A 23,952-nucleotide genomic window follows, 5' to 3' on the forward strand; every position below is an offset into this window, starting at 1 on the left:
TAAAAGTGGTGTCTTCTTAGTCTTTGGTTGGTTCTGCGGTGGCTTTTTCTTGTTCTTGTGGGAGTTGTTCTTCTGAACAAGATTGGCACTTGAAGCACCAACAACTCCTTTCCCACGTATGTCCTTTGCTCTCGCCTTCTCCTCAACATCAAGAGTCCCTATGAGTCCATCTATTGTGAACTCCTGTCTCTTGTGTTTTAGAGAAGTAGCAAAGTCCCTCCAAGAAGGTGGCAGCTTAGAGATTATACCTCCGGCCACAAACTTATTGGGTAACACACATGGGGACTCTTTGCTGCAATTTTTGAGATCTTTTGCCAGAGTATGTATTTCATGAGCCTGTTCCACTACAGAACGGTCTTCGACCATCCTGTACTCAAGGAACTGCTCCATGATATACAACTCACTCCCGGCGTCAGATACTCCATATTGAGCCTCAAGAGCATCCCACAATGCTTTGCTAGTTGGCAGCCGGATATAAGAATCCACCAGGTTATCACCGAGAACACTAATGATCAAGCCTCGAAAGAGAATATCAGCCTCATCGAACGCACTCCCTTCCTCTGGAGAGAATTGTTCAGGCTTACCCTCTTTCACATGGATCACTCTCGATAGTGTTAACCACAGTATAAGCCGCTCTTGCCAACGTTTATAATTTGAACCATCAAAAGGTGGTGGTTTGATTGATGCAGCAAAGCTAGATACCGAAAGCCTATTAACACAATTAGGTTTTTGGATTGTTAGATATCTAGGCAATTTTCGGTATATTTTAATTCCAAATATTAATATCAATTTCATGATATAGATGAGTGATAATGTGTGTACAAGATATGTGCATGTGTTCATGTTATTCTCACTAATAAGCATGAACAAAGAATTAAACCAGAGTAGGTTTAGTAAGTACCCCAAGGCGGGACCAGTGCCGGAGGCACCGGTTGCGCCGTTACCAGCTGGAATAGACATGCTATTCGACTCGAAGTAGCCGAACTATGTCGATGCAGGAAGATGTTCGCAGTGCAGTCCCACGAACGGTTACGCCGGGAAGTAGACGAAGTAGTCGTTCGCACGAGCGGTTACGCCGGGAAGTAGACGAAGGAGTCGTTCAGGGAGCGAGCAGTCGCGTCAAGACGCTCCCCAAAAACCTAATTGCCCGCGTCCCGTGCAGGACCTTCAGCGAGCAGAGGTTCCGGAGGCCCTGCTCTCGCTAGACCTGTGCGCGCAGTGCTAGCGGTGGGGAAGGCAGAAAGCAGCTGAGGGAGAAGGGAGAGGTCTCCTGAAGAGGAGTACCTGGATGAGTGCTTGAGATGAGTGAGGATGAGAGGAGAGGGTGCTGGTTTATATAGGCACGATATGCCTCAGGTTCAACGAACCTGGACATCATGAATGGCTTTGATGAGCGGCAGTTAATGTGCCTCAGGTTCAACGAACCTGGACGTCGTAAAAAGCCTTCAATGTCTGGTCATTAGTGACGACATTAACCCTCTGTTTTAATACTTTTACTGCAAAACATCCTTCTCATCTCAGCACATCACGTCGCACCGCACCACACCGGCACCTGCACGTCACGTCCGGCCGCGCACGCGCACGCGCACCGCCCGTCCGGCCTCGCCGCGCCTCGCCACGGCCTCGCCACGGCCCGGCCCGGCCCGGCGAGGCGAGCGAGCGCGCGCGCGCGTGTGGTTCACCGTCCTCCTCTTACCGGCTTCACAAGTGGTGTACACGAAGTCCACCTTTTAAGTCGGTTGAGATCCTCCTCAATTCCCGGTACGGAATTAAGCATTGATTCCCTAGCATTAATAGTGGGCTTTAAATTCTTTTAATGCTTTAGAAGTAATGGGCCAAGCCCATTACTCCAACAAGTGTAGCCTAGGAAAGTCAGTACCCATTGGTATCCTGTAGGGGAACATGGGGGGGGGGCACATGTACCTGCTTTTTGTGGTGTAAGCACCTGTGAGGGAGTACTATTTTGGAAGGCGCGTCTGGCTGGGCTAGAAAATGCGTGTGCATTACATGTAGAAAAACTTAACCATATGTAATGATGGATCAAGAAATGTATGAATGTTACTTTTGAAGTGTTTCTCGAATATTTTATTAGGCTGTTATTTTTAAAAGAATTATAGCAGTAAAAGAAGGTGTTAGTGATACGAATTAATGATCACCTACCCCCTGAAGTGATGCTTGATGGCTGAGGTCATGCAGTCCAATAAAATAAAATACAGATTGTGCGGTCCAATTAAAAAAGACGAGTGCGTGAGGCGTTACTAATACAGACCGCCAGTACCACAAAGAATCCCCAACCCCTCCCCCCAACAAACAGAAAGGGAGGTAGGGGGTCACGGTGCACTGTAGGATGAGCGGAGCGGAGGATCGACCATCGGATCCGTGAATTAATCCGGATATTTGATCGATCCATTATGGCTCGCGTGCAAAGGTACACATTTCCATTCCCCCCCATCATTGATCCAGATTAGGGTTGGAAAAAGTTCTTGGTGGAGCCATTTCACGCGCATTCGTACATTCGTCCGCTTAATGCTTGTGCGTCTTTGTGTAGGATAGCGACAGCAGATGGATCCTGGAGGTGGATCGACTCCGACGAGCGCGGGGAGTCGTGCGGTAACCCGCAGTGCAATGAGAAGCAGAGCCATAGGCACAGCGGGTGCTAGTGGACAAGGAAGGGACCAGCCCAAATCAAGAAAGCGACTCTATGAGAAGCTGAAGCAGAAGAAGCCCACGGATTCGAGTAATGTCTGGGCTAGCAGCACAGGTGGTGGTGACGGATGCAAAACAGGTGAACCCCTAGACTTTTGCCCTTTGAAGTTCCATGGATGCTCATCGTCAGATGCTGTTCAGGAGGTAATAAGCACTTTCGACTCGAGGAAATTATCTATTTTAGACAAGGTAGGGTTGGGGGGGATTGCAGTACTTGAAACTGGGCTTCCATAACAGCAGGCATTTAGTGTTCTGGATGCTTAAGAGAACTGATGTGCATAGCATGACTGTGAAACTAGGGGATGGTTCATGTGTGAGCATGAGCATAGGTTCAGTTGGAAGAATTTTGGGGATTAGATGTATCAGGAGGGAGATAGTGACAAGTTCAAGTAAAGCATCAGAGTATGTGAAATGTCGTTTGCGTGAATGGTTTGGAACTGACGACAGCAAGGAGTACCCGGATTTAGATGATTTGCGCAAGGTGTTGTACCGCCAGTATGGTGATGATATGTCTGCGCATGATGAGGAGACTTTTATGATTGCTATAGCTGGGCTGTGTTGTGCATACCTGTTCGGGCCTCCAAACAGAACAGCCGAAGTCCCCAGAGACATATGGCAGTTCATCGCTTATCCAAATAAGTTGTTAGATTGCAACTGGGGTGGATATGTCCTGTCAGTTCTGCAGAATTGTGCCCGTACAGTGCAATTGAACATGAGGAACAATCCAAACTCAATTAAACTTGGCGGGTGTTGGCTATATCTACAGGTTAGAATGTTTTAAATTTATCCATAACTTTTATGGTGAGGAAAATCTTGTAATTAACTTTCTAGTGACGGTGCAATTGTCGGCAGCTCCTTTACATGGACAGTGTTGATCTAGAGAGCAACAACATCCCCTGGAGCTGGTGCCCCAGGGTTCGGTGGTACGGGACAAGAGTCATGCAAGAATTTAACAATCACTTTGAGAAGTGCAAAGGGTTGCAGGCTAAGGAAGCGTACCTAAACAGGAAGGTCGTTTAGTTGGATTCAGTCAGTTTGGTTTTATATATTGGCACTGCTGCTACAAATTACATTTAATCTTGTCTTGGTTTTCAATTTGCAGCGCCGTAGTGCAGATGAGCATGACAAAATGCCAATGCCCCATCTCAACGATCCTGTCAACTGTACTCGACAGCAAGGTGGTACCGACGATTGTGGTACAGGTAGTGGACAAGAGGGAGACGTGCCGGAATCGAATGTCGTACCCCCAATTAGCCTATAGGTAAATAAAGTACAGCAAGTTAATTTAGGAATTAAATTTTGAACATCCTGGAAATGTAAATGTTTTACGGGAATATTCTGATAACCAACTATGGCAGAAACTTCTTGGGAAAGTTAACAATGGCCTCAGCCGTATTAAGTCCCAGCTTGAAGCAGCACCTCAAGCTGCGCATGAAGAGAATAAGAGGAACTTTGATGAGCAGGAACAACAAATAAGCCATCTGTCGGAAGATATGCAAAAAGTGGTGGGTCAGCTTAGCGAGAGTCTTACTGAAGCCCTCAGTGCATACATATCTACACAAGAAGGTGCGAACGATAAACAGGCTTGCGACGGCATGTGTTCATTGCTTTATACTTGTTCATATAAATAGCTTGACATGTTAAGAAGAAAGGGATTTCATTAATATTATGAGGATATGTGTTTTTTTGTTTACTGGAATGAAAAAAAATATGCAGGGCAAAAACCAGCTACTGAAGAAGTACGTGCCACATCCCACAAGGCTAGGACAAGTGATACTTGTGGAAACATGAAAGATAGCCATGATTCGGGTGTACATGTACAAACCAATTTTGGAAAAAAATTAACCCGCAGCGAACGTACTAGTGAACCAATAGGTAACAATAATTCTAAAATACATTAGCATTGAGCATGTATAGAATAATTGGCATTGCGTTGAACACTAACACGCTCTTAAACTAAAAGGTCAATGGGCAGCGAAGCCTTCGATTGGGAAGCGGCATGATCCGGACAAGCCCTGTACAGAGGACGAGGATGCTGCAAAGGTTTCACCGGTGTTTGATGCTACACCAGCAACTGCAAAAAGTAAAAACAAAAAAAAACAGGATTAGATGCCAAAGCATTATGTATGTGTGCGATATGGAATATGAGCTAAGGAAGCGCTTCATTTTGATGATTCAGCTCCCAGCCCAGATGTGAAGTGCAGCATCGGGCCTAAATGCAACACTGGATGCTGGGTTGGAGACAGCATAAAATCAACCACACCATCAGCACAATCTGATGAAGGTAAGAAAACTGCAATTTAATAGTTGCCTATAAATTTCATGTACTGGCATTACAGATTCTATTGATATGAGTTTTGTTGTTGGAAAAATCATTAGGGACTGAATATAGCAAGCCCAATTTTGACGTCACACCAGAAAATAGAGGTGTGCTCCTCCTTAATTTTCAACGACCTAAACTGTAAAGAAGGTTTTTAGATTTGATTGTCTGCTTTTTTTTTTAAATATGTGAGTTGTGATTGCAAAGGTGGTGCACCAGAGTACGCTAGGACGACCAGCGATGGGGGCGATGATGTCGTACAATCTATGGCCGGCCGCGAAAGAAGTAAGGCATGCAGCAACCAAGGGTGTACGTAGCATATTATGTTATGATCGTGCAACTTAGCATTTTATGGAAACTTAAACAGCACTAATTCTTGCAGGGTCACCGAGAATTAAGAAAGGTGCAGTCAAACCGAGTGTGCAGAAAAGAAAGAGGTCTCCTGATTCATCAGTGCCGAGATAGGGGAGAATTTTGAAGAAACAAACAACAAGGAAGACTCGTGTAAAAAGTGATAGCGCTAAGTTCAGTAGCGATGACTTAGAGAAAGAATCAAGTTCTATTATACCAGTAGGGCTGCATGGGGTGACTCCAATAAAACGTCATGTCATACAGAGGCAGGTGGCTCCGTCACCATTTGACCTGAACCTCATCCCAAGAACCAGAAGTGTATCAGTGGCCCAAGAATTTTTCAGATCCTTTACAGAAGATGAGTCTGCCGATTTAAATAGGTGATCAAATCCACACATCGTTGCGTTGAAAAGTACATAAAAGAATGTCCGTACATGCAGGAATGACAAGTAACGTCCCCAAGGCATTTTTTTTGCAGAGCTTGGTTTGTGCATGACAAACCATGGACAATCAAGCTGATGGGAAGGGAACTTTGGATGGCATTTGTGAAAAGGGGCCCCATTTCAACAGAATTGTTCGACGCAATTACAAGGTTACTGCAAGAAGAAGATGCAACCATGTACAGAGATTCGAGATGTCAGGAACGGCAGTGGCGTCACCTTATACCTCCATGCTTTGGGGTACAGTTACTACACCAAAGCCCTGCATTTGCGTACAAACCTGCTATTCCTGTTTTAATTTAGAATTTACAACGTGTACAGGATTTAGTTTACAGCGTACCGGGTGACGGAATCGCCCAACAGATCAATGAGCTATTCCTGGGTGCACACCTAAATAGCAACGCTGAACATTGCCGAATGGTAAACATGTTAAACTACAGGATGCTTGACATTTCAAATACAAAATTTAACATACCATTACCTTTACGTTTTTGCAGTTAATGCTGCCAACAGCTATTTGTGGTCACTGGTCATTGTACGTGTGGGATCTGGAAAATCACAGAATTCATGTCATGGATCCGGTGCTAGGGAAGAAAAACCGGGATGCTCAGCATGCAGTACACTCGCAAGTAGTTGGAACTTTGCATGAAAAATTATTTGATTGCATAGTGGAACTTTTCAATGGGTTTAATGAGTCTCGAAGGAACTACAAGATGGCATTCTACAACTTCGCACATGCTGGCGTCGCAGCGTAAGTTGATAGAAATGATATCTGCTAACTATTAATATATTTTGAGTATTATAAATCTGTAATAACTCTTACCTAAATGTCAGTGATGAAGCAGCCTTCTATGTTTGCCATTACATAAAATGGTTTGATGGAGAAAAATTAAGATACACTGTTGATGAGGTAATCAGAAAGGAATCTTCAATTTTTCGGTGTTTTACATTTACCAAATAATGCTGACAATGTTTTCATTTTTTCACAGACCACAATTAAAAATGCGCGGATGTGTACCCTTTACAATCTCCTGCATATGGAATCCAACAAGGGGTGGACACCTGCGTATATGTCAAAGATTGCCTGAAATTAAATCGGTGGTTGGTAGTAACTTAAAGCCGTTGATAATATCTGGATGTTGCAACATCTTGGTCCAGTTTGTAGAATAATTTGTGTATCTGGGTGTAATGTGGAAGTTATGAGGATGTGGGTGTCTGAATGGAGATTACTGACTAAACCCAAGTAGTTTTTAAAACAATTATATATGTATCGTACAATGTGATGGTCTGTGAACTAATTCCACGCACACTGATGACATGTCGCTGGTGGCGAAGTTCTTTTGGCTTGTCGCACAGGGGCGGGCCCAGGATATGAGGTATGGGTATTCAAAATTTTAAAGGCTAAAGTTTTTTAAATATTTGATCACTACATTACTATCTATTTATCAAAAATTCAGGAGTATTTAACAATTGCAAGATTGCAAGAATCAATTCACAAAATATGAAAAAAAATCTTCACTTTTATTGTACTGCGGCCTGCTACAGTGTTGCCGCCTTGGTCCCTAGCTGAGTGCGAGTGCACCCGCGACTTGTGGAGACTGCCCTAGGCCGTGCATGGTCTTAGCGCGTGGGCGTGGCACTGCCAACCGCCGCGCCTGCACTGGGCTGCCAACTGCTGCACAGAGCTCAGCCTGGTCTACACGCAACTCGTTAGTGGCCCGTCGGTGTCCATCCTATGTCCGTGGCTGGCCGGAGTCCGTTGTCGCCTACCTACGCCTGGCAGTCTAGGGTTCCTTGGTAGCCGCTCAGACTCGGGCTCAGCTATGGAGATGGGAGGTTTGGGGGTGAGAAGTCTGGCCACTTAGAGCAACTCCAACAGATTGATTTTCTCTTTTTCTTTTTCCACCTTTTCTCAATATAAGGGATTGATGGTGAAAAAACTTGCTCCAACAGATTGATTTTTTATCTCTCTTTCCCCTATATTTTTTCTCAATCCCCAATAACATTTCCCCAATCCCCAATAGAAAGGGGAGACAGCCGCGTCTCCCTTTCCTCGTTGCTTCATCGTCCCGCCGTCGCCTCCCTGCCCGTTGTCGCCCGTCGCCTCCCGCCATCGCCGACGGCTGCCGGGGATCTCACAGTAGGCTGACCGGGTGGCGGGGAAGATCTCGGAGCATGCCGACGAGGTGGCGGGGGAGATCTCAGAGCACGCCGACGCGGCGGCGGAGGCCTCCGAGCATCCGCCATGAAGCCTCCACTAGCAGGCGCAACACGCGAAGCAGAGGGAGTGACCAAGCAATCAGGAACCACCGCTTTGCCTTTGCCAGCAGCGCGCGGAAACAAAGGGGGGAGCACCGCCGAGGTCATCGCCGGCTGCGGGGGTGAGCTCGGGGTAGGGGAGAGGAGGGGAGGGGATCGGGGGAGGGGAAAGAAAGAGAAGATGTGAATGACAGGTTGACCCCACGTGACAGGAGGAGGGAAAGGGGAAAGGAAAAAATCTAGCTGCTGGAGCACTTCTCCCCTATAAGTTGAAAATAGAAAAGGGGATTTCCCTATATGATGAGAGAGGGAAAAGGGAAAAATCAAGCTATTGGAGTTGCTCTTAGCTCAGTTAAGCAAAGTTTCAGTTGTTGGCCGTGAGGGCTATGTAAGTCATCTGATTGTGAGAGGGATGAGGGAGGTGGACTTGCTATTTTTTATTGGATCGGGTGAGAGAAGGAGAAATGATAGGCCTATATACAGTGAAATTTTTGTTTTTTAAACTATATATATGATATACTACACGTACAAATTTGTTTGCTAAAAATCATGGGTATTCACTTGAATACCCTTGAATTACATTGGGCCCGCCCCAGTTGTCGCACGGGTTCATTTGTGTGAGAAGAAAACTGAATTTCTTTTGACGGACTGCATGGTAAACCTGCTGCAAGGGATTCCATATGTTTTCTTTTGACGGACATGTCGCTGCTGGCGAACTGAATTTCTTTTGACGGACATGTCACTGCTGGCGAACTGAATCACAGAACTTTCTGCAAGGGATTCCACAGACCGTGCTCACGTGCTTGGCATAGTATATTTTGTTTTTTTAAAAAAAAATTGGGGCCCAGACGCATCCTGGTGCGTCCATAAATGTATACCATGGTACAAGCACAGATGGGCCAAGGCCATTCTCCACCGACACCTCAGTGAAACCGACGGCCCCCTCCCACCACTACACCACCAACCCGCCCCCCTCCCACCCGAGCAACCTCCATCCAAATCGTTCTTACTTCTCCAACCCTAAGTCAGCAAGGAAAAGTGCTGATTTTGCTCGTTTTATTGGAGAAAGCCGTTCAGGTCCGGTCGGCCGAGAAAAAGGTAACGTGAAATCTACAAGCAGATGTATTCTTTTTATTTGATTTAGGGTCTACCGTTTGACTCCCCCGGAAGCTGCAACGTTCATAACAGATCTGCATCCTAGGAAAGTAGTCTGTGTATAGCTTATGCATTTTGTTGACTTGTTCTTACACCGTTCGGAGATCACAGAATCAATGGCATGGTACGTGGTTTTCCGAGGTAGGAAGCCGGGTGTTTACCGCGACTGGCACGCTTGCAATGCGCAAGTGTCTGGCTTCAGCAACTGCTCTTTCCGCAGCTACAGATCACAAGATGAGGCATTGGCAGCTGTCGTGGTGCTGCAAACCACAGCCGGGTGGCGGAAGGCACCCGCCCTAGCCCAGAGGGTGTGAACTCGGGGGTTAGCTAGTCCCAGTTAGATCTCACTCAAGAACACGATGAACACAGCAAGATTTAGAGTGGTTCGGGCCGCCGGAGCGTAATACCCTACGTCCACTGTGCGTTGTATTGCCCTCCCACGAGAGTGAGAGAGTTTTGGAGAGCTTGTGTGTCCGGAGCGAGCGCCTCCCTTTTATATCTCAAGAGAGGTGCGTACATGGCTGTTGGGTCCCCGACAGGTGGGCCCAACAATGTAGTATAAAATAACGTACTGTTCATACATTATGGTGTCGCAGGCAAAGGAGATCTCTCTCCTGGAATCCCTTGCCTGCTCCTGGAGTCCCTCGTTCATCATGTCCAGGCGCTGTCTTGTCGGGACGAAGCCAGACGTAGCTAGTGGCGTCGCCTGCCACGTAGCTGAGCGGGCTGTGTAGCTTGCGGCGTAGGCGGCATGATGAAAAAGTGCCGTGCCATCATATCCATTTAATACTGCAGACGGGCTCTGCGCGGGTGCGGCACAGGCGGCTGCACTGTGTACCTTGGTAATACGCGGTGCACAGTGAGGCCTGACAAAGGCTGTCCCGCGTGCCGCGGCGATAGAGCACGCCTCAACCATCCGCATTAAATGCGGTGGGTGGGCGAGTCTCCTAGCGGAGGACTCGCGTACGAGCCCGCGCTCGTGCCTCCGGGACACGTGGCGGCTCCGGACCCCGACGCGGTAAGGGGGGTCCGGATGGACGCAGGAGGTCCCGGACCCCTATGGGGGGTCCGAGGCCTCGACTGTCAGCTCGGAGCTTCCCTTCCTTAGAGACACGTGGCGTCTCCGGACCCATCCCCAGGCGGGGAACGGGTCCGGGGCCGTTGGCCTGGTGAGGAAAGAGCCTGACCCGTGGGGCCTGGCTACTCCGTCCTTTGCGCGCAGTTACGGATAACTACGCGGGTCCTGCCTTGCTGCAGTAAGAGTAGGTATCCCTGCTACAGGGTACCGACAGTGGCCCCCGGGCCCACCTTGGGGGAGGTACGAACCCGCAGGTGGGGCCACTACTGCGATTTGGCTCTGCATAGCTTGAAGCTTCTTGCTGCAGGGGTCTTGACCGGCTTTGACCATCCATCGGGTTGTTTGCTGCCTCATCACATCGCAACGGCTTATTGACTCATGGCCCCCACGCATAGTGGTTCACCTAGTCACGCGCGCGACGCTCGGCATTGTTGCGGCCGGAGTAAACGGATCATTTACCACCGGCGCAGTTCCCGAAAAGCTCGGCCACGCCAACACTTAATACGCGCACGTCAGCTCAGCTTCCGCCTCGCTCCGCGTGCGCACGGGCGACGGTTCAGATCCCGTCTTTTCGCACCCTTGTTGGTTACCCGCTCACCCCGACAGGTGGGCCTGGGCCCCCATGTCATGGACTGGGCGGGTAACACCAGGCGCGGGCGTCGCTTGGGTTCCGGCGACGGTTCCGGGGTGCGCCGGTTGAGTCAGGCTTTATAATGGGGCGAACCGCATTCCGCGGTTACTTTCCCGCATTCGCCTTCTTCCTTCCAACCTTTGCGCCCTTTTGCCTTCGAGCTTTCCTTGCCCCTTTCTCCCCTACGCAGGCTGCTCCTCACTCCACCGAGCGATGGCATCGGGGTAGATCCTCAGATTGTGCTCGATCACTTCCCTGGGAATCCCGGGCATCTGTGACGGTTCCCAGGCGAACACGTCGACATTTGCCCGGAGGAAAGCGATGAGCGCGTCTTCCTATTTCTCCTCCAGGTTCCCCGCGATGCGGGTGGTCTTGGTGGAGTCCGCTCCAATTTGCACCGTCTTCACGGGAACATGGTCCGGATCGGACGATTGGACCTTGGGAGCCTTTGCAGGCGCCTTGGGTTGCGAGGTGGATGGATCCTCCTCGGAACGTGCAGCCTCCACCGCCAGAGCATGCAGTCTCTCAACTGCAGCGACAGCAGCGGTGCGGTCGCCCTGCACGGTGAGGACTCCGGCAGGGGTAGGCATCTTCAAGACCAAATACCCGCAATGAGCAATGGCCATGAAGCGGTAGAGTGCCGGTCGGCCAATGATGGCGTTGAACGGGAGGTTCACCTCCGCAACATCGAACAGAACGCTCTCTGTGCGGAAGTTCTCCTCGGTCCCAAACGTGACCGGCAATGTGATGCTCCCCAGAGGGAACACCGGGTGTGGGCCCACTCCAGAGAATGGGCGAGAGGGAGTCAGCTTGGACTCCGGGATCTGCTGCTGCTTGAACGCTGCATAGCTGATGACATTGAGGCCAGCCCCACCGTCAATCAGCACGTGATAGAGCCTTACGTTGGATATGACAGGAGCGGTGACTAGAGGTAGTACACCAGCTCCGGCCATATTCTCCGGGCAGTCGGATGGCCCGAAAGAGATGGTGGTGTTCATCCACCTCTGGTACGGCGCCGCCTTCGGGACCCCCGCCTTCACCGAAAGGACCTCCCGGCGAAGGGTTTTCACGTCCCGTCGGGAGACAAGCTCCCAGCTTCCGCCGTACATTACGTACAGCTTCTTGCGGCGGTCGCCGTTATCAGAATCGGAGTCGTCGTCGTGGTAGACGCCCTTCAACTCTCGAGCGGGGGATTGGTACCCCAGCTCCTTCTCCCCGGCGGCGGCCCCGCTGTCGGAGGCCTTCTCCTTGCCGGCCCGCTGGTGAGGAGGGGGTGAGCCGTCTTTGGAGGACTGCACACGCCTCCCACTGACCCGCTTCGCGAGCTTCTGGATCTTGCGGCAGTCAGCGGCACTCTGGCGAGCGGTGGGATGCACTGGGCATGAACCTCCGCTTCCACCTTGAGGGCGAGGGCGTTTGCCATGTGCATTCTGGCCCCCAGCCATTGCTGCCGCAGCCGGCGCCGCCGCTGGCGCTGCTGCTGCAATGACTGGTCCGCCAGATTGCGGTTCTCCGCGATTCCGGTTCTTGTTCTTCTTCTTCTTGCCACCGCCCTGAGCGGTAGCACCGGAGCCGCCAGCCTTGGCGTCTCCGTCTTGGGGGGCTGAGTGCCATGCACAGCCCTCAGCGGCCCTGGCACACTTGTCTGCCAGGGAGAAAAGCGTAGTGACGCTTTCCACCTCGTGCGTCGCCAGCTTCTCGAGCATCTTCTCGTCACGTACCCCTTGGCGGAAAACAGTGATAATAGATGCGTCTGAGATACGAGGAATGGTACCCCGTACCTTGGTGAAGCGCGAGATGAAGGCCCAGAGCGTTTCTCCGGGTTTTTGCCTCACGGCGTGAAGGTGTGCCTCCACACCATGCTGCTGGTACGCACTGGCGAAGTTCGCTATGAACCTCACACAGAGCTCTTCCCAGGACTGGATCATCCCAGGTGTGAGGTTCATGAGCCAGGTCCGGGCTGGCCCAGACAAGGCTACATGAAAGTAGCTTGCCATGACGGCGCCGTTACCACCAGCCGCTGTGATGGCGGTAACGTACACCTGCAGGAACTCCGACGGGTTAGTGGTACCGTCGTACTTTTCCGGCAGGTGGGGGCGGAACTTGGATGGCCATGCCACTGCGCAGAGGTGCTCCGCCAGCGCAGCGCAGCCCACCCCAGCAACTGGTGCGCCTGGCTGTATCCGGGCGTTCACCGGGGGCCTGGGTGCCACCACGTCCAAGTCGGCATTGAGGTTGCGGCCCTCAATGTTAAGACGGCGCTCTCGCGCCCTCTCGACGGAGATGCGGGCATCCTCTCCCGCGCGCCGGCGGTTGAGCTCCGCCCGTAGGTCTTCTGTTCGTGCACCCCTCACGGTAGGGGAGCGCACGGACGCCGACGCACCGCCCTGACGCTGGCGGTAAGGTACCACCGCGTTGCCGGGCGGAGGTCGTTGCCCAGTCCTTGCAAAACTGGGGGAGGCCTGAGCCAAGTGGAGGAGATGGTCAACGTCGTCCCGCCACTGCCTCAGGGCGTCTGGTGAGGCTGCTTCAGCCGGGGGGTTGCGAAGCAACTCCCTAGCCGCTGCCAGTGCTCCGCCGCTCGCAGCTTGTGAGGGGGCCCTTGATGGGCGCCCTGACTCTTGCCGGCGAGCAACGTGCGCCGCCGCCGACGGTGGCTGCTCCGCAGGCACAGTTGCCCCTGGAGCAGGAACACGAGGGGTGTGTGGCGTGGAAGATGCCACACCCTCCGTCATCTCTACGTCGTCCACACGAACCATGGGGACGAAGAAGAGATGAACTGCGACCAGCTAAGTGGCCCCTACCTGGCGCGCCAAATGTCGTGGTGCTGCAAACCACAGCCGGGTGGCGGAAGGCACCCGCCCTAGCCCAGAGGGTGTGAACTCGGGGGGTTAGCTAGTCCCAGTTAGATCTCACTCAAGAACATGATGAACACATCAAGATTTAGAGTGGTTCGGGCCGCCGGAGCGTAATACTCTACGTCCACTATGCGTTGTATTGCCCTCCCACGAGAGTGAGAGAGTTTTGGAGAGCTTGTGTGTCCGGAGAGCTTGTGTGTCCGGAGAGCCTGTGTGTCCGGAGCGAGCGCCTCCCTTTTATATCTCAAGGGAGGCGCGTACATGGCTGTTGGGTCCCCGACAGGTGGGCCCAACGATGTAGTATAAAATAATGTACTGTTCATACATTATGGCGTCGCAGGCAAAGGAGATCTCTCTCCTGGAATCCCTTGCCTGCTCCTAGAGTCCCTCGTTCATCATGTCCAGGCGCTGTCTTGTCGGGACGATGCCAGACGTAGCTAGTGGCGTCGCCTGCCACGTAGCTGAGCGGGCTGTGTAGCTTGCGGCGTAGGCGGCATGATGGAAAAGTGTCGTGCCGTCGTATCCATTTAATGCTGCAGTCGGGCTCTGCGCGGGTGCGGCACAGTCGGCTGCACTGTGTACCTTGGTAATACGCGGTGCACAGTGAGGCCTGACAAAGGCTGTCCCGCGTGCCGCGGCGATAGAGCACGCCTCAACCATCCGCATTAAATGCGGTGGGTGGGCGAGTCTCCTAGCAGAGGACTCGCGTACGAGCCCGCGCCCGTGCCTCCGGGACACGTGGCGGCTCCGGACCCCCACGCAGTAAGGGGGGTCCGGATGGACGCAGGAGGTCCCGGACCCCTATTGGGGGTCCGAGGCCTCGGTTGTCAGCTCGGAGCTTCCCTTCCTTAGAGACACGTGGCGTCTCCGGACCCATCCCCAGGCGAGGAACGGGTCCGGGGCCGTTGGCCTGGTGAGGAAAGAGCCTGACCCGTGGGGCCTGGCTACTTCGTCCTTTGCGCGCAGTTACGGATAACTATGCGGGTCCTGCCTTGCTGCAGTAAGAGTGGGTATCCCTGCTACAGGGTGCCGACAGCAGCGTACTATGGCTTCTGCGCGCAAGAGGGGACATCAAGGAGTCAGTTCCATGGGGGCATGAGCATAGCTGCTGCGCCACTGCATCATGGTGTCCCTGCTACAGGGGAGGAAGCAGTGGGTCCTGTGGTGGTAAACATGCCCCAGGCAGCACAAACTGAAGCGCACACAGATCTACTCCCAGTAGTACTGATCCTTGTAGCTATCGTTCTCTCTCTGTTTGGTTACATTCTCAGCTAGAGAGGATCGTCATCAAGAGTTGTATGGTTAGAATAGTGTGTGCTCGAGTTAATTGCAACAAGTGTGTGCTCAGGTTTAGTCAGCTGTAAGTCTGTTCTAGCGTGTACCTCGTGGTGGCATATCGTATACATAACGCGGCCAAGCGCGACGGACACGTCGGGTCAGCATTTTGTATGCACAGGGTACTGTTGTGTTGAGTACCCAGATCGTGTAATGCACCATATGGGTTGAACCAATCAATGGAGTAGTAATGAATGGAAAATCCGGATGCTCCCAGTTATGAAAACCACAGTGTTGTGCTCACATCCAGGACATAGCGATGCATAGGCATAAACCAAACCAAAAGATCATCCAAGTATCTGTAATCCAAAAAAGGAGACTAACTCCAAGAGATAACAGGCCATAACATATATGACGTCCAAAACAAACAAACTGCTCAAGCGTTCAGTACTCCTTCCCACCTGCATCCACCCCTACCCCCCAGAAAGCATACACCCTAGAAATATATTTATAGACAAATCTGGGGGCAAAAGACACCATTTAGGGGAAACAAGAGCTGAGATAAAATCGAAGCATCACTTGGGGAGGCAGTTCGACAACGACTTAGGCAAGCAGGCTTTGTTCTGTTCCATCATTAGTATATCAACAAATATGGAGTGCCGGATAGAATCAATGTTGTCCTGCATAAAAAATGTATAAAAATGCTGCTCACAAAAATTGTAAAATGTACAGAAGATATGGTACATCACAAATGTATGCCCGAGTTGTTACAGGCTAACCTTTTGTACTGGCATATGCATCTGAACTCCATCGAAACAGCGAGCAGAATGTAACATCACAATGCCAAAATCATCACTGCATATTACAACAAATATGTAATGGCATGGTGCATTATAAAGATAAAAACGTGGAGGAAAGGTATGTTGCAACAAAATAGTGCTTAAGCGTGCCTGCTTATATCTGCTGCAAAAAGGATTGGGTACTGCAATTTCCAATTTTCAAAAGGCTGAATCGACCATCCTTCGTAAAATGATTCCAAGCATTTCTGGAAGGCAACATGTAACGTGATGTGGATCTCTTTGTGTGTCAACGTACGGTCGACACCAAAGGCAGGATCAAGGACATGGAGCACTGAGCGTTGCATATCAAACATATAAGCACACCACACATGATCAACAAGCACAGGGACCACTATCTGCACAAGATGATTGGTACTGATCAATGTTATGAATGGATTAAACGTGTGAGCACGGAGATAATAAAGTTAGATAAGGATCATACAAGCTTGCATGTAGGAATGCAGTAGTCAACATTAGTAAACTGATTGAAAACAGTAATAATGCGTTCGGGCCCATATCCAGCAAGTGAATTCATCTGGAAATCAACAAAAAAAAGTAATATCAGGTTACCAAATAGGTACCGTAACAACCCCAAAGGTAGACGTCCAAACCAGTCCTTGAGATGAAAGTACCGCGAAGTCAGATTCAATAAAGTGTCGCCAGCGGACACGTAACCCATCGGTTTGTATAGTGGGATCGAGCTGACGGAAACGACGAAATGCAACATCAATACTATCTGAGTCAAAACCCTTTCCTTGTACATATGAATTAATAAGCTCAGCTCCAGTTAGCACCAGGTAGCGTGGCATATCATGGACAACCCATTCACTGCGACAAAAAAGTTAAAAAAAGACAAAATATACAAATTGATGAGTACAAATTACATCTGCTGGCTAGATAATGCTAAATTCGAATTGAGGACAAGGAGGAAACAAACACTATGGCCCAGATTGTTATGTTAAATGGGATTATTAATTATGACAATGAAAAATAACGCACCGTCGAACAGGTGTTTCAGATAATTCGTTGCAGCATTCAATAATGGCGCCAACAACATCCGGATCAGGCATAGCTGGTAGCAGGTCTGAGCCCCAGTCAACAGACGGCGAAGTTGTAGCTGGAGCAGCAAGCTTAACATACGGCTGAGTTATCCACTGCCCGTACAGCACCTTGTCAGTAGGGTCAATTGATCCCTCAATCACATGTACAATGTCTAGGATAATGCATTGTGCAAGATGCCTGCTGGCATCATAAGGTGACATTTCTGCAACACCACTTGATCGACGGCTTGATTGCGGCTTGGAAGGAGCTTGCTGGTTTGGAGAGATTATTCGTTCTACAGCAAAGATTTTATCCTTCGGAGTGACCTCGTTAGTACCAGCAGGTGAAGCCTCTATTCCAAGGTCAAACGATGGAGGATCGACACCAACATCTAATTGTAAGAACAAATAAAAATTAATATAAGCCAACGCTTGATCCAAAGGGCAAACAGTCACATGAGTATGGAATACAGCACTTTCACAAGAAGGCAGACTTAAATGTACCTGAAGCTGATTTCAATTTTTTGACAGGTGTGCTCTCTGCATCGGATACGCTGATAGATCTCTTGGTAGGAAGGGCACAAAATTTAGGAGCAACACCTAAAACACAAAATTATAAAACACATTGGAAATCAAAATTCCAGCAGCTGCAAATACATTGGGAAACATAATAACAAATTTAAATAGAGGTGGATTACCTCGAGCTCTCTGAGAAGACATAGTGCTTAAACAGGCATCAGGTTTCACATGTGCTACTGGTCCAGGCTTCTTATGCATCAGTTGCACTTGGGTTGGTCCACACTGATCAACTAACCAATCAACAAGATGTGCATTGCTCCTCATAATAGAAGACCGCAGGTTAAAAAGCTCCCTCATCATAAATGCATTATGGTTCTTAATATAGTCGATAAAATATGATTTCTCCTAAAAATATAATTAAAACATTATATCACATCATACAACTACTATATGACGGCATATACTACGATCATATATACGCAAAAAAACATACAAGTCCTGGATGTTGTTGTAAGTACGAAGAAAAATCTGTTGGGCTTTTGAACGAAAAAGAATCAACGCTCACAGGATGATCTACGCCAATGCTGATCTGCTGATTCATTCGAATATTTGGTACCATTGCACGCCCTTGAGGTGGCTGGACAGGAGATACGATGTGAGGAGACTGATAAGTATGCCTCAGATAAACAGACGATTCAGCAGAACGTATCTGCCATTGAAAAAAAAGTATCAAACTATATTATTCCAGTAACAAAATAAAGTTAGTAATAATATATACATCAAAGTATACGGCTTACACCGATGAAATGCTCAAAATCATGCTCTCCTCTACTAGCACACATAACTGCCATCAACCTAAGGGATTCTTGGTCAAATACTTTCAGCCGGGGGATAGTCTTATGAGGCTTATTGAGCCTGCTTAGATCAACATTGTCCAAGAACAGAATCTGTAAAAAACAAGACCAGTCAGTAACGATGCATATACTGATCAAACGAGAAAATACATGATTTATGAATTTCAAGTCCAAACCTGCAGGAAGTAATGGCAACCAGACAATGATGTAGCTCGCCCCTTGCTGATCATCTCACCACAGACTTTCTGTGCGGCATCAAGGACATGTCCATACACATATCGGCACCAGTTACACCTGTCTAATGCAGCAGGATTCTTCAACGCACCCCAGAAATCCAAATTGACTTGATCATGCTTTACACAAGGTGCAAGAAGATGGCTGATAGCAAACACAACAAAAGCAACTTTGAAACTATCTATTTCCTGGCTAGACGATTGATCATCGAGGTGCTTCTGAAGAACATACTCAATGCCCTTGATACTTCTAGGATCGGAACCCACTAACCCTATGCTAGAACGCAGCAACTCTAGTTGTTCATCAGTAACAGAAAGGGTGGATACATCAATAACCCCACTCGGAACTCCAAGAACAATCCCAACATCGGCCTCGTGTACATAGATGCGTCTAGATGGCCCAAAAATCAAGCAACTTTCCTCACAGTCCATCTTACTAAGCAACCACGCTAAGAGTTTGAGGTTAAGCTTGCTAATGCACGGTATGTCCAGGATCCCGCCAAACCCAATTTCCCTAATAATTTCTTTTTTGAACTCACTGAGCTTGGAAACCAAGTTGAAGACAGCCATTGGTGAACATCTGTTGGTGATGTTGGATGCAGAGGATGCTTCATCATCACTCGATTTGGGAGACGATGGAGTCACAGATCCTCCCCCACCGGACCTTCCGGTTGGAGCAGAAGAGGACGGCCCGCCTACACGCCTAGGGTTTGGGGAGAACTCGGGAACCCACCTTTCGTCACGCTCAACCACCATTTTCCCCTATCCTTCCCCACCAAGAACTGTCACCTAAAAAAAGGCATTGCGACATAGATTAGGGGGCAAACGGTTGACGGACAACTGTTTGTACCGTCCGGTACCACCCCAACAATACGAGAAATTCCAGCGTATCCACTCAGCTAGGCTCGCACGGTGCCAGGCGCGCACCCCACCCTCCACCCCCAGTACACGGTTCTAACAGGTGTCGGTCGATATTCCCAAGGGTTAGCATGGAAAACAAGAAAAAATGAAAACCCAAAAAAACCACAACCACATCAGATACCAGTGAACCACGACCACACATTTCTTCCAGCCGATCAATAAAAAAAATTAAGTGCATTCAAGGAGCCGAACGGTCGAGTCCATAAACAAATACTAAACCACAACACCATTCATCGATCCTTGCAAACTTGATGTCCCGTTACTGGCCACAACGCCAGACCCACAAACTAAATACGTACCAAAACAAATGCAAATACAACCTAATACACTCACATAAGACAACTTGGTGTGGATCTCGGTACATGACCGTCGGACAGGATTGAATCTCTCGCGAGTGCCGGGTCCAAAATGGAGTTTTCGGCGTGCTGGCGCTTGATTCCTGATCGCGCCAACTCGTTTCACGTGTTCACGTGGGTGGGGCTGCTGACCATTTTTTATTATTTCTCATCCAATTCCATCGCCGGATGTTAATCGGCTTTTGTTAACTAACTTCACAGCCAGCAATGCGACAACAACGTGACCTGTATATACTCCACGGAGTATGCTTGTCATGCATACATAATAGACCTCAGCCACGTATACTCTATGATTCGAACTGCCTAGTATTCACTTCTCTTTTTCTTTTTTCAATCTTTTTTGTTTACTTTCTTTATATTTTGTTTTAAAGATATTCTTTTGACAAATATTTCGTTCAAAATATGCCAAAAAGTTATCTCGATAAGTTGTATCACGAACTTATGCATCAAAGTTGCGTGAGAAGTTTGGTAAAAATTATGTTCAAGGTTAGGAGGCTGAAAATAGTTATGCGTAAAATTTATACGCATCGTGTTAAGAAATTATTCTACAAAAAGTTAGTTAGAAAAAGTTATGCGTAAAAGTTACAAGTATAGTAAAAAGTTGTGCTGCAAAATTATCATTTAATGTTATGCTAAAAAAATATCATTTAATAGTTATCTAAAAAAATTATAGTAATAATTTTTTAAAAGTAGAAAATTATGGAGAAGAAAATTTTTCCTGAAAAGAAAAATCAGCCGCTGTCTAATCATCGTTCAGACTGTTATATTTACATTTATGAGCGCTAGCACCCCTCCTGACTCGCGCTTGTGAACGGTGGACTGCGGAGCCCAAAAAGGAAATGGAATGACACGGAATCCGAAAATGGAAATTTTTGAGCCTGTCGGCGTTTGCTAGTTGGTCCTGGCGCGCGCGCTAACTAGCTATATCCGTCGAATCCTCCTAAATCCTAATCTCGTCATCTCTACTCTCTACCTGCAAGGTTTTTATAAACTAAAAAGGACTCCTCCAAATCATGTTCCATTTTGAGCCATAATAAGATCATAAACCACAACCATGTTCATGAGACGATGCCGATACAGCGTAATGCTACAGTATTAAATTAATAAAATATTGAGCCACGTGTGAAGCGAGATGCACCGCAACATACAGTGACACAGCCATATATGTTGGATCTCACCTCCACACCTCTCAGAGCACTCCTATACTGTACTAGACATTGCTGCTGGTGGATAAGGAAAGGATAAGAGTATCGACAATGGAGGAAGCAGCTGCCGGTGAAAAGCTCGACGTGGTGCTGTTCCCATGGCTGGCGTTCGGGCACCTGATCCCGTACCTGGAGCTCGCCAAGCGCCTCGCGGCGAGGGGCCACGCCGTCACGTTCGTCTCCACGCCGAGGAACGTCGCCAGGCTCCCGCCCGTGCCGGCGCAGCTGGCGCCCCGCCTGCGCCTCGTGGCGCTGCCGCCGCCGGCCGTGGAGGGCCTGCCCGAGGGCGCCGAGTCCACGGCCGACGTGCCGCCGGAGAAGAACGAGCTCATCAAGAAGGCGGTCGACGGCCTCGCCGCCCCGTTCGCGGCGTTCCTCGCGGACGCCGTCGCCCGCGGGAGGAGGCCGGACTGGATCGTCATCGACTTCTGCCACAACTGGCTCCCGGCTATAGCCGACGAGCACGGGGTGCCGTGCGCCGTGTTCCAGATCGTGCCGGCCGCCATGGTCGCGTTTTGCGGCTCGCGGTCGGCGAACGCCGCGCACCCGCGCACGACGCCGGAGGACTTCACCGTGCCGCCCAAGTGGTGCGCGTCGTTCCCTTCCGCCATTGCCTACCGCCGCCACGAGGCCGACTGGGTCGCCGGCATGTTCAACCCCAACGCGTCCGGCGTGTCCGACATGGACCGCCTGTGGGAGATAACGGAGCGCACCCGCTTCACCATCTACCGCAGCAGCGACGAGATCGACCCCGCCGGCGCCGGTGTGTTCGCCCTCCTCACCGATCTCTACCAGAAGCCGGCAATCCCCGCCGGGGTCTTGTTGCAGCCGGAACTCGATGGCCGCGACGACGACGAGTCCAGATCAGGAGCACGACCCGAGGTCCTCCAATGGCTGGACAGCCAGCCACCGAAGTCCGTCATCTACGTCGCCCTCGGGAGCGAGGCGCCGCTGACGGCCAGCGACTTGCATGAGCTCGCGCTGGGGCTGGAGGTCGCCGGCGTCCGCTTCCTGTGGGCTTTCCGTAAGCCGAGCGGCATGTCCGCACCCGGCACCGACGTCGGCGAGCTGCTGCCAACGGGGTTCGAGGATCGGACACAGGGACACGGCCTGGTGTGGACTGGGTGGGTCCCGCAGGTGCGGGTGCTAGCGCACGGCGCGGTGGGTGCGTTCCTGACTCACTGCGGCTGGGGCTCCACCATCGAGGGCCTCGTGTACGGGCACCCGCTGGTGATGTTGCCGTTCGTCGTCGACCAGGGCCTCATCGCGCGCGCGATGGCGGAGCGCCGCGTCGGCGTGGAGGTGGCGAGGGATGAGAGCGACGGTTCGTTTGGCAGGGACGACGTGGCGGCGGCGGTGCGACGCGTCATGGTAGAGGAAGAAGGGAAGGTGTTTTCAACCAATGCCAAAAAGTTGAAGCAAGTTCTTGGCGATCAGCGACGGCAGGATCAGTACATGGACGAGCTTGAAGGATACCTCACACGCTACAAGGACAACAACAGTTCCTAATGGTGTCGGCAAGGTAATTTGGCGAGAACATTATTTCCATCCGCTGTGCACGTCTGTTTCTTTCTTTTAGTAACTTACATGTCTGTATTTTTGGCATGTCGGCAGGAGTATGCTGAAAGCATGGCAGCAAAATGGGAGAGACAAAAATAAAATCGACTTTGATCAGCAAGTTGCAGAGAAATGTACTCTGGGGATGAAAACAGATCGGATACAGACGGATATCACTGATATCGTATTTGTTTTTATATTTGTGTTCGAATACGGAGTCGGATACGAATAATATTAATTTTTATCGGATAAGATTGTAATGGATATCGACATTATAAAAATGTAACTTTTGAGCATTCGGATACGGATCGGTTATGAATATTGGATACTCGGAATCGGATACGTACAGATAAAAAACCCTTCTAGACCAGATCGAATCCGAATAAGGTCGGGAAATATCCGTACCATTTACATCCTGCTCTCGTAAGAATGGCTATGTGTTTCTGGAGTAAAATGCACCGCTCGACCTTGAACTTGGCTTGTAGTGTTATTATCTAGGTTCCCAAACTTACAAAATACACATTCAAATCTTTAAACTTGTCAGTCATATTACGTGAGGTCCAAATTAGTTTCACTTTATAATTAAAAATAGTGGTTATGACTTTACGTGGCACAATTAACGAGTTCGAGGATCTGAATGTACATGTGTTGTGTGTTCTAGCTACTGCAACATTCGTACCAGCAAGGGATTCTGAGAAAGCAAACCACCACACCGCCAAGCTCCTTACCTGTTCGGCTGTTCCATGTGCGATGTGTGTAGCGTAGCGTGGTGAAGGAGTGGAGCACGTCGTGCCTAATTTAGCGCATCGCAGTATACGCCTGCGACATCGCCGCCTGCGGGAGAGTCTGTTATACTACTATAACAGTTAACAGATACTGGGCAGCAGAGTCTCACGCTGATCTAGCTGTTGCAGTGTCGAACTCGCTGGTGCCTCGTGTCCTTCGTCTTCCACCCTGACATCGATCCAGCGCATGCGTGCGTGCGAGTGCATCTCTCTCTCGGCCGTGGAGGATGCTTTCTTGGCGTCGCTGCCGACTTGCCGTGCCCCCCGCGCGCTCACCAACAGAAACTACGTGACGTGGGAGATCAGGAGGAAAGTGTACCTCTAGGCCCACGGTCTCTGGGACGCGGTCGATCCACCGGCGGATCGCCTGGCCCTCGCGGCCATCCACCGAGGCATCCGCAGGCACACCCTCTTCAAGATCGTCAGCAAGGAGACGGCGAGGGAGGCGCTCAGGACCCTGCGCCTGGGAACCGAGACCGTGATGAGGGCGAGGGCGGAGTCCCTCGCGCGCGAGCTCGAGGCGGTGACGCCGGTAAGGATGAAAAGACCCGGAGCCCGTCGACGACTTCG

At 50.0% G+C, this 23,952-nt stretch overlaps 4 protein-coding genes across 4 annotated transcripts; 3 read left to right on the top strand and 1 right to left on the bottom strand.

Annotated features, from left to right (window-relative positions):
- The first annotated feature begins 2,265 nt into the window (after positions 1-2,265).
- On the top strand, positions 2,266-4,273 carry LOC120649395. The gene is made up of 5 exons (XM_039926188.1): positions 2,266-2,428; positions 2,549-3,472; positions 3,559-3,717; positions 3,809-3,967; positions 4,065-4,273. The coding sequence occupies exons 2-4, from the start codon at positions 2,963-2,965 to the stop codon at positions 3,965-3,967; spliced, it is 828 nt and encodes a 275-aa protein (XP_039782122.1). The 5' UTR covers positions 2,266-2,428; positions 2,549-2,962; the 3' UTR covers positions 4,065-4,273.
- Positions 4,274-5,492: 1,219 nt separating this feature from the next.
- On the top strand, positions 5,493-7,133 carry LOC120649396. Its single transcript, XM_039926189.1, has 6 exons — positions 5,493-5,757; positions 5,841-6,057; positions 6,139-6,237; positions 6,315-6,568; positions 6,652-6,727; positions 6,807-7,133. Exons 2-6 carry the CDS (start codon positions 5,896-5,898, stop codon positions 6,903-6,905), a joined length of 690 nt encoding a protein of 229 aa, XP_039782123.1. The 5' UTR covers positions 5,493-5,757; positions 5,841-5,895; the 3' UTR covers positions 6,906-7,133.
- Positions 7,134-15,462: 8,329 nt separating this feature from the next.
- On the bottom strand, positions 15,463-19,471 carry LOC120648963. Its single transcript, XM_039925582.1, has 9 exons — positions 18,502-19,471; positions 18,269-18,418; positions 17,651-18,180; positions 17,457-17,552; positions 16,912-17,344; positions 16,545-16,740; positions 16,355-16,447; positions 15,853-16,268; positions 15,463-15,753 (listed from the first exon to the last, which is right to left on the bottom strand). Exons 1-3 carry the CDS (start codon positions 19,312-19,314, stop codon positions 17,941-17,943), a joined length of 1,203 nt encoding a protein of 400 aa, XP_039781516.1. The 5' UTR covers positions 19,315-19,471; the 3' UTR covers positions 15,463-15,753; positions 15,853-16,268; positions 16,355-16,447; positions 16,545-16,740; positions 16,912-17,344; positions 17,457-17,552; positions 17,651-17,940.
- A 1,555-nt stretch (positions 19,472-21,026) lies between these two features.
- LOC120649397 (putative UDP-rhamnose:rhamnosyltransferase 1) lies at positions 21,027-22,916 on the top strand. The gene is made up of 2 exons (XM_039926190.1): positions 21,027-22,562; positions 22,655-22,916. The coding sequence occupies exon 1, from the start codon at positions 21,092-21,094 to the stop codon at positions 22,547-22,549; it is 1,458 nt and encodes a 485-aa protein (XP_039782124.1). The 5' UTR covers positions 21,027-21,091; the 3' UTR covers positions 22,550-22,562; positions 22,655-22,916.
- The last annotated feature ends 1,036 nt before the right edge of the window (positions 22,917-23,952 follow it).

The sequence above is a fragment of the Panicum virgatum genome, chromosome 9K, assembly GCF_016808335.1.
Source record: "Panicum virgatum strain AP13 chromosome 9K, P.virgatum_v5, whole genome shotgun sequence".
NCBI lineage: Eukaryota > Viridiplantae > Streptophyta > Magnoliopsida > Poales > Poaceae > Panicum > Panicum virgatum.

Bases quoted from the DNA above. Each gene is read 5' to 3' on its own strand.
- LOC120649395 (XM_039926188.1), top strand. From the start codon at position 2,963: ATGCTTAAGAGAACTGATGTGCATAGCATGACTGTGAAACTAGGGGAT. The intron at 3,473-3,558 runs GTTAGAATGTTT...AATTGTCGGCAG, and splicing joins GGTGTTGGCTATATCTACAG to CTCCTTTACATGGACAGTGT. The intron at 3,718-3,808 runs GTCGTTTAGTTG...TTCAATTTGCAG, and splicing joins AAGCGTACCTAAACAGGAAG to CGCCGTAGTGCAGATGAGCA.
- LOC120649396 (XM_039926189.1), top strand. From the start codon at position 5,896: ATGGGAAGGGAACTTTGGATGGCATTTGTGAAAAGGGGCCCCATTTCA. The intron at 6,238-6,314 runs GTAAACATGTTA...ACGTTTTTGCAG, and splicing joins ACGCTGAACATTGCCGAATG to TTAATGCTGCCAACAGCTAT. The intron at 6,569-6,651 runs GTAAGTTGATAG...CCTAAATGTCAG, and splicing joins GCACATGCTGGCGTCGCAGC to TGATGAAGCAGCCTTCTATG.
- LOC120648963 (XM_039925582.1), bottom strand. From the start codon at position 19,314: ATGGTGGTTGAGCGTGACGAAAGGTGGGTTCCCGAGTTCTCCCCAAAC. The intron at 18,419-18,501 runs GTTTGGACTTGA...TGTTTTTTACAG, and splicing joins GTTGCCATTACTTCCTGCAG to ATTCTGTTCTTGGACAATGT. The intron at 18,181-18,268 runs GTAAGCCGTATA...TTTCAATGGCAG, and splicing joins ATTTTGAGCATTTCATCGGT to ATACGTTCTGCTGAATCGTC.
- LOC120649397 (XM_039926190.1), top strand. From the start codon at position 21,092: ATGGAGGAAGCAGCTGCCGGTGAAAAGCTCGACGTGGTGCTGTTCCCA.